Here is a 17,388-nt window from a genome sequence, read left to right as displayed (position 1 = left end):
AAATAAAATGAGTAGTTAGTAACAAGTGAACTTAAATTTATCTGATTGAGGGTCATTTCAAAAATGCCTTCTGTAAGAAAATTAGCATAAGTCTATTTAAAGCCGTTTTACAGGGGTTTTTTTTAGCCAAATCCACTGCTGTGTGTTTTGAGTAAGTTTATGGTGTCTGGAAAGATCATTTTAAAAAGATGTGATTTACTTTGTTGAAGACTTTGAATTCTTTATTGTATTAAAAGGTTGGGTGGTGAGGGTGTTCATCCATGGATATATTTTTATACCATGGACACACAGTTTGAATTAAAGACACATGTACAAAAAGGTTAATTGTTTTCCATTTTTTCTTATTCTCAGGATCACCGCTGTCTACTCAGCCAGTTTTAATCACTGTCCAACGCCAAATTTCACAGTCTATGAAACCTGTCACGTATACCGTGGCCACTCCTGTTACATCAACGTCCCAGCAGTCTATGTTGCAAACTGTTCATGTGGTTCATCAGATACCGGCTGTGTCTGTTACGATGGCTAATCTGGCAGCGAACAGCTACGCTGTAGCAAACCAGGCAATTGTGACACAGGCTGTGGTCAACCAGACTAAAATGGAACGGCCAGAAAATGGAGAACATAAAGAAGTGAAAGGTAAGAGGAGTTAGGATTGTCAAATGCTGCACCTTGATATAATACACCTAATCATTGCTGTGTGTTTGGGGAAGGTAATTATCAAATATGATGTATTGTGTTCAATTAGGAAGGATGTCAAGGCCTTAGAGAGGGTGCAGAAGAGATTTACTAGGGTGGTACCAGGAATGAGGGACTTCAACTATGTGGAGAAACTGGGGTTGTTCTCCTTAGAATAGAGAAGATTAAGGGGAGATTTGATGGAGTTGTTCATTATCATGAACTGCTTTGACCAGAGTAAATAAGAACTGTTTCCAGTGGCAGAAGGGTCGGTAATCAGAGGATACAGATTTAAGGTGATCGCCAAAAGAGCCAGAGGTGACATGAGGAAACACTTTTTTAGGGAGCAAGTTGTTATAATGTGGAATGCACAGCCTGAAAGGGTGGTGGAAGCAGATTCAATAGTAACTTTCAAAAGGGAATTGGATAAATACTAGCAGGGAAAAAATTTACAGTGTTATGGGGAAAGAGCAGGGGAATGGACTAATTGGATAGCTGTTTCAAAGTACTGGCACAGGCACGATGGGCTGAATGGTCTCCTGTGCTGTACCTACTATGATATGATATCCTCTCATTCTGCTGGTCCAACTTTTCAGTGACTAGTAAAACTTAAATACGAAAGCATCGTCATTTGTCAGTAATTGGGGACAGGATGTGGAGAAAGGATAAACCAGTGTAAAATGTAAGGTGGACGATTATTTACATTTAATTTTAACAGCTACACAAATTGTATTTTCAAAACTTAATGCGTAACATTCCACATCATACAACTGTCTCCCTGGTAAACATGTTATGCTGTTATAAAATTAGTTTTCATATTTGCATTCTGCACTCTCCCTCCCCAAGTAATCATAGCCGTAATGTCAGTGGAACTTGTGTAGATTAGTGCTCACGTTGCCACTGTGGTTTGTGTGTCTTTGCTATATTATAAAAAGCACAATTTTCTTGCAAGTTTATATCTAAAGCTTTTTCAGGGGAGAAGACAAAAAGCAAAACATATGGAATATACAGGAGCAGTTTCTAATACTGTCTATGAAAGGAAATGAGAACACCGTTTTACAATCCGTTACACCTAGTGATACATTGGGTACAGTTTTCAACGTGTACATTAACTGAATGCATTGTCTAAGTATCTGACCTAGAGAATTAGAAAGGCAGATTTCCTTTAAAGCTTCAATTCACCCAAATTAATCTAGGAGTGAGAATTCAGACCTCACTGGTGTACAATTCTAGAAATGAGATCATTGGACCAGGGCAGAACTTTCTTTTTAAAAGTTGTTTGGGGTTGTCGGTGTCCCCGAGTTGCCAAATCATTTTACTGTAAAAACATTTGGGAAAGAAGTTTGAAATGGAAAATTAAAAAAAACTTCTAGCATAGATGAATTAATACCTCAATAGAGGACAATAATAACTAGCACGAGTTCAAATTAATGGTATGATTGGTGCTTTGTTTCTACTTAAGGAAGTGGTAACAGGGCACTTGGAACATCATAATACGATTAGGCAGAGTCAGCATGGTTTTATGAAAGGGAAATTGTGTTTGACAAATTTATTAGAGTTTTTTGAGGATATAACTAGCAGGGTAGAAAAAGGGGAACCAGTGGATGTGGTATATTTGGATTTTCAAAAGGCATTCGATAAGGTGCCACATAAAAGGTTGTTACTCCAGAGAAGGGCTCATGGAGTTGGGGTAATATATTAACATGGATAGAGGATTGGTTACGGACAGAAAAGAGAGTTGGGATAAACGGGTCATTTTCAAGTTGGCATGCTGTAACTAGTGGGGTACCGCAGGGATCAGTGCTTGGGCCTCAACTATTTACAATCTATATTAATGACTTGGATGAAGGGACCAAGTGTAGTGTATCAAGTTTGCTGACGATACAAAGCTAGGTGGGAAAGTAAGCTGTGAGGAGGACAGAGTCTGCAAAGGGATATAAACAGGTTAAGTGAGTGGGTAAGAAGGTGGCAGATGGAGTATAATGTGGGGAAATGTGAGGTTATTCACTTTGGTAGGAAGAATAGAAAAACAGAATATTTTTTAAATGGTGAGAAACTGTTAAATGTTGGTATCCAGAGAGACTTGGGTGTCCTGGTACAAGAAACACAAAAAGTTAGCCTACAGATACAGCAAGCAATTAGGAAGGCAAATGGCATGTTGGCCTTTATTGCAAGGGGGTTGGAGTGCAAGAGTAAGGAAGTCTTACTACAATTGTTACAGGGCTTTGGTGAGACCTCACCTGAAATACTGCGTACAGTTTTGGTTTCCTTACCTGAGGAAGGATATACTTGCCTTAGAGACAGTGCAACGAAGGTTCGCTGGATTCATTCCTGGGATGAGAGGGTTGACTTATGAGGAGAGATTGAGTAGAATGGATCTATACTGTCTGGAGTTTAGAAGAATGAGAGGTGATTTCATTGAAATATATAAGATTCTGAGAGGTGGTTTCCCCTGGCTGGAGAGTCCAGAACTAAGGGGCATAGTGCCAGGATAAGGGGTCGGCCATTTAAGACTGAGATGAGGCGGCATTTCTTCACTGAGGGTTGTGAATCTTTGGAATTCTCTGCCCCAAAGGGCCGTGGATGCTGAGTCGTTGAGTATATTCAAGGCTGAGATCAGTAGATTTTTGGACTCTAGGGGAATCAAGGGATATGTGGATCTGGCAGGAAAGTGGAGTTGAGGTTGAAGATCAGCCATGATCTGACTGAAGAGCGGAGCAGGCTCAAGGGGCCGTATGTCCTGCTCCTATTTCTTATGTTCCTAGTAGAAGTGAAATTTGCCACCCTATCAAAATTTTTGTAAACACTTGCAATAAAGGAACTTACCAATATTCAGTCCAAACATGGGTTGTTGGCTGCCCCAGACGATCTATAACAATGCATTTACTAAGTGTCAATAAAATCTAAGGGATTAATACTGCTGTTAATTTCCTTTTAGGGGTAGTCGCCTCTGAAGGGTTATTGATACCCAATAAGATTGTGTGTAGACAATGTAAAACCTCTTCCAGTAAATTTAGTACAAAAACTGTTGGTTCCACATATATGTAAGGAATGGGTTGAAAGTAGATGATTTTCAATTAGATAGTTTGATATCCAACGCTTTTTTTCTTCTATTCTGTTTTGCAGTCAAAGTGGAGCCTATTCCTGCAATTGCACCAGCTTCAATAGGCACTGCTAGTCGCTTCATTCAGACTTCGCAGGGTACACCCATACAGACAGTTACTATACTACAACAGGCTCCTCTGGGCCAGCACCAGTTACCCCTTAAAGCAATTGCACAGAATGGAACGCATGTGGTGCCCATCTCCTCAGCACATGGACAAGCTAACACTGGTAATACAGTATTATATTTTTGTGTGTTCTTTGTAGGTTTAACTATACATCTCATTTCTTCAAATGTGGAATGTAAATACTTACCTACAATTAAGTGTTTTTTTAAGGTTTCTGTCGTCTTCCTTTCTCTTCCCCGCTACCCCCCCCCCCCCCCCCAAACCCCCGGATTAAGGTCAGGGAAGATATACCTTTGGGGGGATTTTACCCCCACCCCCAAGATGGTTAAAAATTGGAAACCTGCCTCCAACTTCCAGTTTTAATGGAGGCTGGTTGGGGGGGGCGGGCGACTAACCTGCTCTCCAGAGGCAGGTCCATCATTTAAATATTTTAATGAGGCTGCATGTCTCAATTTTAGCAGAGTTTTAAATTTAATGGCTGCAAGCCAGGAGTCCCAGGGCTCGGGAAACCAGGCAGCTGAAGGGAGGTGGGAATGGCCTGATCCAACAGGTAACTGTGTTTCCAGCTCTGCCTGTGGGCTAAGAGAGCAGGAGTGCTTCCCCGGCCCCTCAAGCAAAGCTGCTTACCCCTTCACGATTGGCCGGCCATCCCCCCCCACGGTGTCTCCCGCATTTTCGGGTTTCCTGGACACTACGATACCCCATCCCATAAATATCGGGGCCTTTGTTTCAATACAGGACACAATTGAACCTATCCCTAAGATTTCCATCCTCCTGTCTTGAAGGTGTAGATTCATGTTGGGCTATGGTTCCATGGGCACTTGCAATATCCCGATACATTGTCCAAGTGACCTTTCTTCATGTGGGAACCTCGACTCTGTTAGCAGATTAGTTGACCGTAGGAAAACATCGCAGCTGAGTCCAATTCTATCCTCCCCTAACATCTACATGCAGCAGGGATTAGTAGATGGGAAATCCTAGCTGACTTCTCACCTCGGATACTGAAGCCAACTGTACTGCAACAACTCCTCCTCAGCTGAGATTGATGAACTCAATACAGACCAGCAATCAAAACCTGGACCAGAGTCGGTATCACACTAGATACTGAGCCATCTTGGGAAGGGAGGGGAGGGGAAAGAAATTATCCCATTCACTTTTACATTTTAAACGAACTGGACACTTAAAATGCTTGTGTGCTTTGAGGTGCTTGTAGAGGCAGTCATGTTGAGCACACTGATTATATCATAACATGTAATGTAAACATTCTACTTGAACAGTTTAAAAACTTTGGGTTATATTAACTTGATAAACTTTCTTTCATCAGATTTTTTTGACATTAACTGAGCTGAAAATGACCTTTATAATTATGTACCAACAAACATTGACTTGCGCCTATAATAATCTACTTTTTTAAAGGCTACGGTCATGTCTCTGTTATCTTCAGGCTACTGTGTACCTGATACTGTCTGATTCAATTCTAGCTTATATTTAGCCAAAAAATTCCATAGACTGTCATCTTTTAGATGTACTTTCTACCATGCAATCCATTTTAGAGGGAAAAGAAACTTGAATTTATATAGTGCATTTCACACTTCAGGATGCCCCAAGGTACTTTCACAGCCAGAGAAGTACCTTTTTGAAGTATAGTCACCGTTGTAGAAACACACAGCAGACAGTTATACGCAGCAAGGTCCCACAAACAGTAATTAGATAAATTATCAGATAATCTGTTCCTAGTGGTGCTGATTGAGAGATAAATGTTGGCCAGGACACCGGGTGAACACCCTTGCTTTTTAAATATTGCCATAGGATCTTTACATCCACCTGAGAGGGCAGACAGCGCCTCAGGTTAATGTCTCATCTAAAAGATGGCACCTCCCAACAGTGCAGTACTCCTTCAGAACTGCACTGAAGTGTCAGCCTAGTTATATTCTCAAGTCTCTGGAGTGGGGCTTTTGGCTCAAAAGTAAGAGTGTTGTCACTGAGCCACGGTTGACACCTATTTTGAAAATATTTCCCAGAGAAATTGAATATTCAGAGTTAGAAGACTTAATTAGATTTTAACCACACTTAGTGACTATCGCAGGAACTAAATTATTTTTTTGAAATTTTGAGAACTTTGTCCACTGAATACTGGCCTAACATTTACAGTGTGCCTACATTACCTGCTATGTAACTTTGACAGAGAATGAGACAGATCTAAGTCGTTTGCCTTCCAGTTAGATGGCAGCATTCAATCTTGTCTTTTTTTTTTAAAATTACCACTTATTGATGAATTTTTAAGGTAATTAAAGAATTTATATGGCATTCACTAGGTGCACATAAAATCTCAGTTAATGTAGCATAACAGGAAGCAAAGTAATCTAGTGATCAGATTTACTGGGCAAAGCCATGCATTTAGCACCAAAAGACTGTGCTTTGACTCAGACTGAAGAGGTTTGGTTTAACCATTTAATTCACCTTGGGTCAATTGTTAACTGTAGGGAGAAGTGTTGTGCCACATCAAAGCACAAACCGATAAAATGTCATCATTGTGCACACTTTATCAAAATATTTGTGGAACAACATGTGGCTATATGTAAAAAAAAAAGTAAGACCTAATAATGCTTCATTTTATGATTCTGAATTGTGAATTCAGAAAAGGCATGATGGTAAAAAAAAATGCATATGACAAAGAACTTTTGGTGGCAGAATGCAATGACATGACTACTCAATGTGACAACTGAAGAAATCACTTACCACCATCCTACGTTTATTAGTCAAAGACTGCCAACTAAGAATGGATGATGACAGCTTTCAGTACTGATTGATGTTTTATGATCCATTTGCCTATGTGCATATGAGGCGCCAGGTGTTGGCACTGGATATGATAGTGCCTCCCACATTTTGATTTATCCCATTTAGACTACTTTTTTGGATGATGGGCAGAGAAACTTGTAAACATGCCTCATTCTTCCAAATTTACTTTTGTCTAACAGTGACTAGGCACTTCCAGAAAATATTTCGCCCCTTTGTTTTAGATTTCTCTCACCCCCTTGACTTCCTCAGCTAAAATTACAATTATTTACCTACATTCAGGCTTTTGCTAATGAAAGGGGGGGGGGGATAAAGAAAGAACTTGCATTTATACAGCGCTTTTCTCACCCCCAGGATCGCCCAAAGCACTTCACAGCCAATGAAATAACCAAACACCAGGAACTGATATAGGGACACTCTGAGGGGAATTACAGACTATGGAGCAACACATTCATATTATACTGCTACCCTTCATTCTGATCATATTTATCCCTATGATTTTAAGTATTTCATAAATTCTTTTAAGAGACTTGGATAGTTGCTCAAAAAAAGGAATATTAAAGAAATGAAGCATGAGAGTGGAATTAGACTAAATGGCTTATATGAAGAGAAACTCCAACACAGAATGTTACAGCACTGAAACAGATCATTTGGCCCCCATCAAGTCTATGATTCTATTTTTTTTAAAAAGGGGTTGGGTGAGTCTGTTTTGCACCATAACCGTAACATCTCTATCAAAATTCAAAACAAAATGAATGAGACAAGCATGCATCGTGGAATCTCTTTGAAAGTATCTGCAAATGTTTTTATTTTGGCGTGTACGTACTGAGCCAACTCAATTGCCCTCAGGATAGCCAGCCATTATTGTGTGACGCTGGTGCTGTAATAATAAGTAATAAGCAGGATCATGCTATTGGTATTTCTGGGACACTGATCTTACTCAAGTATTAAAATGCACCATTTGCAAATATATTTAGATGTAAACAAAGATCTGTGTAACTATCAACAGTCAAGCTGAAGTATCGACATTTCAAATAGGCACACTTTTCCAGCAAATCTCTGGCATCTATGCTGCTTATGTAATACTTTGGGCCATTCTTCATTCACAACTTCCTTACAATATTTGAGTAAGCCAGGGTACCAATTGGGAGAAATCGTAAAAGTGGCATCATTTCTGGCATCACTCTTGTGCTGTATATTTTTATTTAAAAGGGCTTGTTCTGTCCGATCTTTTTCTCCTGTGGCATCTTTAGACCACACCTTTTGTAGTTTCATACATCAGTGAAGTTACTGTGTTCAAGTATATTTTTCAGGAAAGCCTCAAACAGAACTGATAACCTTGTGGTTTTTTTTATTCATTCACGGGATGTGGGCGTCGCTGGCGAGGCCAGCATTTATTGCCCATCCCTAATTGCCCTTGAGAAGGTGGTGGTGAGCCGCCTTCTTGAACCGCTGCAGTCCGTGTGGTGACGGTTCTCCCACAGTGCTGTTATGACTATAATGTTGGAGCATGATCAACATCTTTCGAGTGGAAAGTCCATTTGTGAGGGTGGATCAAGGTCTGGGTCAGACAAGAGGAGGAACTAATTTGGTTCTGGTTCGAGATACCAATTTGTAGGGTGTTAGAGCAGCTCCCACACTGGTGCTGCTTCAAGGTGAAAATCTTCAAGGATATTAAGAGGGAGAATAACTGGTTCCAAAGTTGACTCTTCACAAGTCCAAATATCTCCAATCGAGCCATCTGATACATAGGCTCCTCACCACCGTATTTGCTACCAACGTGGAAGATGCGGCTTTAGTTTGTATCCGATTGAAGATCCAAGGAAGAAACTTGGTCAAATAACATGTGCAGAGGAAGATACAAGAGGACCTCTACAATATGTTCAGTTGAAAAGATTTCATGAAGTCTTGTGTCTGAAGATATCATGACTTGATAACTGCACTTACCAAAGAAGTTGCAGAATTTGATCAGCTCTTTCCTGTCATTGCAGGAGATTCCACAAGTGCAAAAAGTGAAGTTGGCTTACCTCCATGAACCTGGTAACCCTCTTGAATGTTGTACCCTTAAACCCAAAAATCCAGTCTCTGATTCCTTTTTTTGGGTAGAGGGAATTTATTCTGAAGTTGGTAGTGGATGAATCTGCCTGTTCATTGCCTTGGAGAGTATATGAATCTTATTGGAGGACATTATTTACATGGAGCACTATCATGCCACTGAGTTTAAGTCTGTTTTCCAATGAAGACCTTCATTGTCACAGATGTTACTGAAATTACACACAAGGCCCAACAGCTGGAAGACACTAATTGTAATGTTCATAATTGGATGTGAATTATCCAAATGAAGCAGAAAAATAGATTAGCTTTCCAGTAGGCTCACCTTCGTTCATTTAGTGGGAAGCATTCTCCACAAACTTGCTGACTCTTTAATCCTGGAAGTTATGTACTTAGTGACAATTTTCAAATGATAACTGTCAGTTAATGTACTTTAGAACATGTGGCTTTACTTCACCTGGGAAAAGAATTGACTGTACACAGGAGGGTTGTGCCTTTTATGCAGAATGAGAGTGAGTGAGTGAGTCACGGGACTGACCATTGATGCTCAAAGCACTTTCAAGCATTCACTTCTGTTGGTGATGCATTCCAACGCATCTCCATTATAAAATGTCTATAATCAGCCACAATCAATGTATGTTACACTACACTGTCATTACACTAAGCAAGTTGGTGCTGAGTAAAGAGAGCAGAAGTAACTAAAATCCGAATTTGCTACCTGATGTTTAAAAGATTAGACGCTTAGTTGAAATCTTAGGTTAAACAATTTAAGTTGATTATCTAATTTTCTCTTTGCTGCTTTGCTTTTAAACACAGTCACCACGCCCCCCCCTTGTGAATTCTGGGATATCCAGATAGCTGTGCTACTTCCTCTAACCTATCAACACAAAAGGATATTGCACAGCACACAGTGAATACTTTCTTGAAATGTAAACCAAAAATGATGAACTTATACAGCAGATCGGTCAGCATCTGAAAGAGAAACAATAGATCAACAATTCCAGTGTGATCTTTCATTAAAACCCAATCTTACCTGAACTTGATCATTCCCAACCTTTTAAAAATTTGTTTTAATTTCATTCATGTATTGCAAGTCAATATTAAGTATCTCATAAATGAAGCAAATTTATTTAATAGAATATGGGCATCAAATTATAACTTTAATACAAGTATTTAAAAGGGCCCTTTTAATAATTGTGGGCACATACACGTTTAAATTAGCTAACAGCATAACAATGGAACTATCAAAGAAAGCGTCATGGGAATTTACTCCTTAAGTAGGCCTATAAATATTAATTCTGTTCTGTTTTTTGCAGCTGCTGCAAGCCCATTACACATGTTGGCGACCCATGCCTCCGCATCGGCATCCCTTCCCACAAAGCGGCAAAATGGAGACCAAGGAGAGCAGCCAGAGATTAAACGTATCAAAACGGAAGATGGAGAAAGCATACTTGTTGCTGTCAAGGTGGAAGCCCCAGCTGTGGCTGCAAGTGTGCACAACAGCCAAAACTAAAGACTGGGGGATGGGGACGCCGCTTACTTTTTATCAAATGCAAGGTGCCAAATGGACAAGTCTAACTTAACATCTAGAACTTCAGAATGTGTTGACTCGTTATGGGTTATGGGGCCCTGTATGAGCGACTGTAAACTGCAGCACTGAGAAACAGGAAGCCTTAAAACACAGGAATAAATTAAAGAAACTGAACAAAATTAAAAACGTGATGCCCCTCATAAGAGGCTGTTCCTCCTGCTCAACTACCTCAGTGCTCACTGGGAAAGGGAGAGATGGGGAGGGCCACAGCTAGCCACACACATCTGACGTTCTCCATCAGATACTTACAGACTTGAGCACACCAGTGTGACGGCAGCATGGCAAGTGCTTACTGTACACCAATTACAAAAGATTGTATATTACATAAAGGGAACAAAGGTGTGGACCTATTTCCTACATCTGGCAGCTAGCCTTTAATGACCTACCTAATGCAGTTGTTAGTAAATATGCAGTATTTTGTTCATATGTGGAATTAGGATATTTTTGGGTGTATTTCATTTCTGTAGATGAAAATGGGGTCAATATCATTTCAGACCACTCCATTTATATTTCAGAAGCTTTGGAATCACAACTGTTTTCGTACGTAAATTTAATTTTATGTTCAGTGAAAATGAATGTAGTTATGTTTTTTTAAATAACCAATGGAGTGGTTAAAAGTTTACTTCAGTCTGTTTGAATCCAGATAAAGCTACTTTACACCTGCAGATTTTCATATTTTAACAGATTCCTGATGAATTTAATCAATTTTTAATTAATATGTAGTGATCAAATGCTTCGGGTTTGCATGCGTTGGGCAAGAAGACAATGTAACTGAGCCGTTACGTGACCTAAATGAACAGCTATTAATTAATTTGACCGGCGCTACACTTAACTACTGCTTATTTGCTTTCTTTGCTTATTTGTTACTTTGTGTTGACGTTGGCTATTCCTGGCTTGGTTTTGCAGGCTATACTTCAAAAGAAAAGAAAAAACACATTGTTGCAAACTGTTTATTTAAGAGGAGGAGAAAAAGACTTGCATATCTGTTCTGGGCTACTGGGACCTAGTAACTGTTGCTAAAAATCAAACTGCAGAATAAAAATCTTGTTTAAATATGATGTCCATGTAGTCAGGGTTACACATACTCAAAATGATAATGCGCACAAAATATATCATGGCATGTACAGATCTATAAAATCCATTTCCCCCCACACCCAACAGTTTAATAGTTTAATCCACAGGGTAGCTGAGCTGCACAGGCCAGGAAGGTCCCACCTTCAATCTAGGTCTGCTGAATTAGCTGACCTCAGCTGGGCACTATAACTGGTTTCATCAACCAGTTTTCTCACTCCTAATCACTATCCAGTAGACTCTGCATAATCGCTGAGAACAGGACGAGGTTCATCTGTAATGCCCCAGGGTTGAATAACCTGTCTAGGTTCATGGCCGCTTGGATGACTCAGAAAAAAAGTTATATATATTTTTGTTTGACATCAATAAAGTAGCATGATTTTATATTACATCCTTATTTAGTGATGCACACATGTATTCTATTTCAAAGTCATGTTTATGGTATTAAGGAAGTTAACAGGAAAAAATAAAGATTGAAACTTATCTAAAGTCAAAATGGAGCCTGATAGGCTAATCAGAGCTTAGCACCCATAGTTCTCAATCATTTGAATTGCTGGTTCAGGCAAGGTGACTGAAGCATTTGCTGCAAAGAATGGGTGAGAAAAATTAGCCAAACAAGCCAGGCCACTCTACTCGCTGTCTATTGTAGCACAAGAAGCTGGGTTAAGAATGGTTCACCTGCTGACTTTGTCAGGGAGTGGAAGAGCCCCTGAACCTGGAGAGAAGCAAAATACAAAGGCTGGTAGATGTACAGTAACAAAGTAAAAGGATAGTTCAAGAGGCAGTGCGATTCACTGGGTTGATAACTCAATTCATATTTAAGCTACATGTGCAATAGTACAACCTTGTTAAATTCAAGTTAGTTATGTCCTAATGAAGATGCTTTAACTTTTGTGTTGAAAAATTACTGACACCAAATTGCTGTAGGTAAGCTTTGTAGATCATCCCATCTGTGTGCACTACATTAAATATGATGCTAAATCACTGAATCTGGAAAAATGATTACAGGAATTACAGCCATTGTATTGTCCCATTTTTGCCTATATAAGTCACTGCACTTCAAAGTAATTAATCGTACGTGAAGCACTTTTGTGATGTTTGAGAGATGTGCAAAGGTGCTATATAAATGCAAATCTTTCTTCTGGCTGAAGGAAGACGGTTTTCTTTCCTTCTTTCTCTCTTTTCCGCCCCCACCCCCCCCCCACCATCGCCACACTACTACAGTCCAAAGCAACTGTGCTGTCCATGATCGGCTGTTGAGGTTATTTTAGCTTTTTGTGAATATCAATCTCACTTGATCAACCAACAGGAGGCTTACTCTTTTGAAAAATTGGACGGTAGTAGATAACATTGCTAACATTCATATCTGGCATCATTACAATTGCTTTGCTGGAGTGGCGTCTTTCTCCAGATGAGGATTGAGACCTGAAGGAATTCAGCAAATCTGAGATCAATAAGAGGGTCTGAAATCAGCATCTTGGGAGTTACACCACTAATGCCTTTTTTCCTTCCAGTAAATTTGTGAGATTAACATCAACTGGATTGAAGATTTTTGTCCATTATCCAAACTTTCTTACGAACTACATCAAGTACTTGGCTGGATACCATTAATCGGCTTGAGCTAAACTTCATTTGTTTGTCTTCACAACACAACCTTTACTGTGTTGTTAACAGTGTCTCTTGAGTATGACCGTGTAACTTTCTATACCTTTTGGAACAAAATGAAAACATTTGTCCTGTTTGCATTACAACTGAGCCTTAAAAGTTGTACAGCAAGAAGTGAGAAAATTGCAACATATTGGAACTATTCGTGTGTTTCACAATGTTTTGGGCGGGGTGGGAATTGATTTCAGTTCAATCTTTTGTATATTGGAAAGCATAAGCCATTTTATCACTGACAGGCTGCCGTGCAGATGTATTCTGTACTATACGAGGCCAGTAAAGGTATGTTTTTTGGAAAATAAGATATTGGTGCCGATATTGGTGTTGCAGGACATGTCAGCTACTGCACATCTATTTATCTCTACTAATGAGGACAACGATTTGATTGGAAAACAAAATGTCAGCTGAAATTAGCGACGTTTCAAATTCTATATCACTATATGGGAAGCAAGGAGAAAATGCGTAAAATGTATTGGCAAGACGTTTAATTGCATTTTTCTGTTGCTGTTGCATTCAGAGTATCTTTGTTTCTCTTTTATTGCAGTACACAGATTCTTAAAAAAAAATCAACAGCCACTCTAGCCAACCTTATTTTTGAAGCTTAAATTAATAGAACTTGTAGCAATGTGAAAATGGAATCGCAGTGTTGCCCTCTGTATATGGAGGTTGGACATTATGGTTGACACCTTGTATATCTTCAAAGTTCATTTCACTTTATTTTTATGGGAACGGTATGTTGTCTTCCAGTCTCCTCTCCTACCCCCCCCCCCCCCCCCCCCCCACACACACACCGTCCCGGCAACATTCCATGCTTTACCAGGCCACAAATTTGGTGATACAAGAAGTAGGAAGGTAAGAGGGAGTTTGTGCAAACTAGTCCCAGACTTTAGCAGTGTCACTCCTTAGCCTGTCAATAGATGAGCAAGAATAGTCCAGTAATGGCCCAGATGTGTGCCTAACCCTCTGCTCAATAAATCCCTTGACACTGCAGGAATTGGGAACTAAATGCCTGGTGGATCAAACTTTCAACTCATCACTCCATTACAAGCTATTGGTGTAACATACTGTGCCACTCATGGCATTCTTGGAGGTTATAATGATCATTTGTATGGGAAATAGGAAGAGGAGGGAAGGCTGCAATTGCAAATGCTGTTTTGAAATTATAGATATTGCGCATCACTGAGCCAGAATGAAGGTGGGTTTACTTTTTGTTTGGCCTTTGTTAAATCTGTTTTGGTAGTTGTTGATGCTGACACTAGGTTCTCAAAGTGGAAAAATGTTTAATTCTCCAGCCTTTACACTGGCACGTGCACACAGGTTCACAAAGAACCTTAGATTTTGGCAGGACAGGAAAGAAGTTTATCATGAACCTGTCTGTGAATAGTTGTAGTTTTCATAGGTGTACATTGTGTATATTTCATGTGGCCATTTCCTAATCACCCCTAGAGCCAGCAAAGTAAATCTTTATCTCATCTGGGCATGATTTTTAATCCATGTCTCCGAGGCAAAAGAATAGCATGCTGACTCACCTTATCCTACGGGGAAGCAAATTGAAGCCCTGAATACTTTTGCGCATCTGGTTCGCACCAATTATTTTTTGTTTTTAAAAAAAAATGTAGATTGCTGTATCTGAAACTCAGGCTGTAGGAAATGCTTCTGATGTTTCACAATGCATCTAAACAACTGGCCAATATCTTTGAACATGCACAGAAACGGTGACCGTCTAAGTATTGTGCTGATTGACTGAGGTATGCGAAAGGGATATTTAGTATTGGAGGTGAGAGGTATACTGCTCTTGAGATTTTTTTTTTCAATTTTTTTAATCTTTGTTTTCCCTGCATCATTTAGCTTTTGTCTGAGTCATGATGTGAAGATATGCTATTCTCTCACAAGGGAGGGGAAATTAAGGGATGAGTAACCTTGAGCCATTTTTACTATAGCTACTACAGAGCAGTGGTTACAGGTTACATATTTTCTGTTGTGGAATAGGAATGATATGGTAGAGGTGAAATGAAAGAGATGTATGTGCTTGCGAATGTTATTGATCCCACAACAAAACATTACACCATTGGGGACGGAGCTGGATGGTGCAATGAGATTAAGACCTTTCACCTCTGCTCTGGATTTGAATCCAGCCCAGATTGTTGTAAAGGTCAAGCATGTAACCAGTGCAAGGCAGTTTCAATCTGGTTCCTGGAGGATACAAGCCCATGGGACAACTCAGAATTTGCCACTAATGAGACCAAAACAAAGGTAGCATAGGAAAATGGAAAATGTTCTTAATGCTGAAATAGAGGAATGCTTTTGAGAGTTTACATTAAAGACACTTTATGGGAGGGGGATAGAGTAGAGGAAGTTTTACGTTGCATCCAACGCAAATTGTTCCTGACCTGTAGGTTTGTTTTGGATAATAGGATTGAAAAGTATTCATTCCACAGATATCCTTGAGCATGGGATCACTAAAAATGTGATGTTTGCATTTTACAAAATGTAAGGGGAGATAATGCCTCATTTATCTCTGTAGCTCAGTGTTATGGTTTATGCTTTAACACTGATTAGGTGCCACCTGAGAGATATTTTGTACAGAACATTAGTGTCAACCGGACTAGTAAGTCCAGCTTTGCAATTTGTGCTGTCAATCGAAGGAGATTCCTGCATGAAATACTTGATTCCGTGCTTTTCGTTTTCACCTCGCTTCAATTGATTTCTCATGACTGCTATCTGTGATGAGCGCTGTCATCTCAAAACAGCAGCAGTCTCTTTTTTAAGGATCTCTGGCACATTCTGTTGTAATCTTTTACAAGCATTGGAACAAAGCAGTCTCAAATGCAGATTAGTAAACAGATGCTGCATTTATGACATTAGGATTATGTGGCAATTCAATAGAATACTTTTCCTTGTTCAAATTTTAAAAAACACTACAACAGGCTTTAACCAAACTTTATAACTCTCATTGGGTTCCTCCCAAAAATGGGCCAGCTGTGATCAGCCCACTTCCTCTAGCAAAGCTGCATGTAGTTCCACTTCAATAACTTTTGTCTTTTTGGCAAACTGCAATTTTATCTCAAAACAGTAAATTTAGGGGAAAATATTTTTGCATGGTGAAAATGTATGTATGAGATGCCAAGTTTATGCTGTTTCCCAGTGTTTAGCAGTGGGGCAAAACAGGCATTTTAAACTACCACTGAAGGATGAATGTATTTTCATTTATTCGTTTTGGGTAGACTGGTGTTTTGACTTGAATGACTTTTTTTGCTGTGTGCTCATTTTGACTCAAGTCAAATTACCATACATTTTTGAATGCACAAGATAACTGATATATGTTCACTTTTTAAACAATTATGGGAGTATTTGTTTTCAATGAAATATCAACATAAGCAATAGCACTTGATCTTGTTTCAGAGGATTACAAAATTGTCTTAATCTTACAAGATGTCATAGATAATTAATTGCTGATGATCAAATATATGTTAAGCGTTTTGGGGGTTTAATTTCATCTGGTAGCCCACCAGTTAACACCTTTGCATAATTTTTTTAAACTCCATTGTTAACTCATTTGAAATAAACTGATGAATGACTAATAGCCCACAAAAGGAACTTTATCTGAGCACCCAAACTACCAGAGGAAATTAAGTCTATTTAGTCAACTTTCTGATGTGTATGAATTTGGACCCAACCCCTTAAAGTATAGCACTTGCAACATACTTGTAAAATACTGATCCACATATTTTCCTGGGGCTGTCACAGTTAAATGGCAGACCAATGAGTGAAAAATAAAAAGCTCTGCGTTCTCCCATTGTTTCTGTTGTAATAACGACCCAGGCATGAGCATGATTCCAATCCCCTTTAATTTGAATTGCTAATGCACAAGTTTGAATATTTGCAAGCACTCACTGGGTCTACATCAGTTTGCAAATACATATGTTGACATTCCATCCGTTTTAATGGGGTGAGGAGGAGGAATAGAATAATGGGCACAGCTCTTTGTAATATATTTCTGACCTTTACTTGGACGTAATGACGTTGGGTTACTCCAATTATCACTTTTCTTGTCCGTGCAGGTGTTGTTTCAACACTAATTCACTTCTATTACCTGCACAGTTTTGTAATGTTGTAAATGAAATGTCTCCATTTAGGTTTAAACATTTTGGGGTAGTGTAGGCTATTTTGTGTTTTTTTCCCAACTGATGACTGTTATATAATCTCTAGCACACGTTTTACATCAACTACTATTAGGTTTTCATAATGTCAGACAGCCATGATTGTTGTGTCTGACCTATTGCCGTAACTCCAAAAGCAGAGACTAAAGAG

At 39.3% G+C, this 17,388-nt stretch overlaps 1 protein-coding gene across 1 annotated transcript in view; it reads left to right on the top strand.

Moving 5' to 3' along the window:
- foxk2b (forkhead box K2b) overlaps nt 1–12,404 on the top strand; it is a 90,929-nt gene extending 78,525 nt beyond the window's left edge. The window contains exons 7-9 of the mRNA XM_068004302.1: nt 352–636; nt 3,802–4,008; nt 10,070–12,404. Coding sequence (XP_067860403.1) covers nt 352–636; nt 3,802–4,008; nt 10,070–10,266 — 689 coding nt within the window. The 3' untranslated portion in view covers nt 10,267–12,404. The remainder of the gene's footprint in view (nt 1–351; nt 637–3,801; nt 4,009–10,069) is intronic.
- Nucleotides 12,405–17,388: the final 4,984 nt, after the last annotated feature.

The sequence above is a fragment of the Heptranchias perlo genome, chromosome 23 (assembly GCF_035084215.1).
Source record: "Heptranchias perlo isolate sHepPer1 chromosome 23, sHepPer1.hap1, whole genome shotgun sequence".
Lineage (NCBI taxonomy): Eukaryota > Metazoa > Chordata > Chondrichthyes > Hexanchiformes > Hexanchidae > Heptranchias > Heptranchias perlo.
The sequence above is the reverse complement of the archived record's forward strand: the minus strand, read 5'-3'. Positions and strand labels throughout refer to the sequence as shown.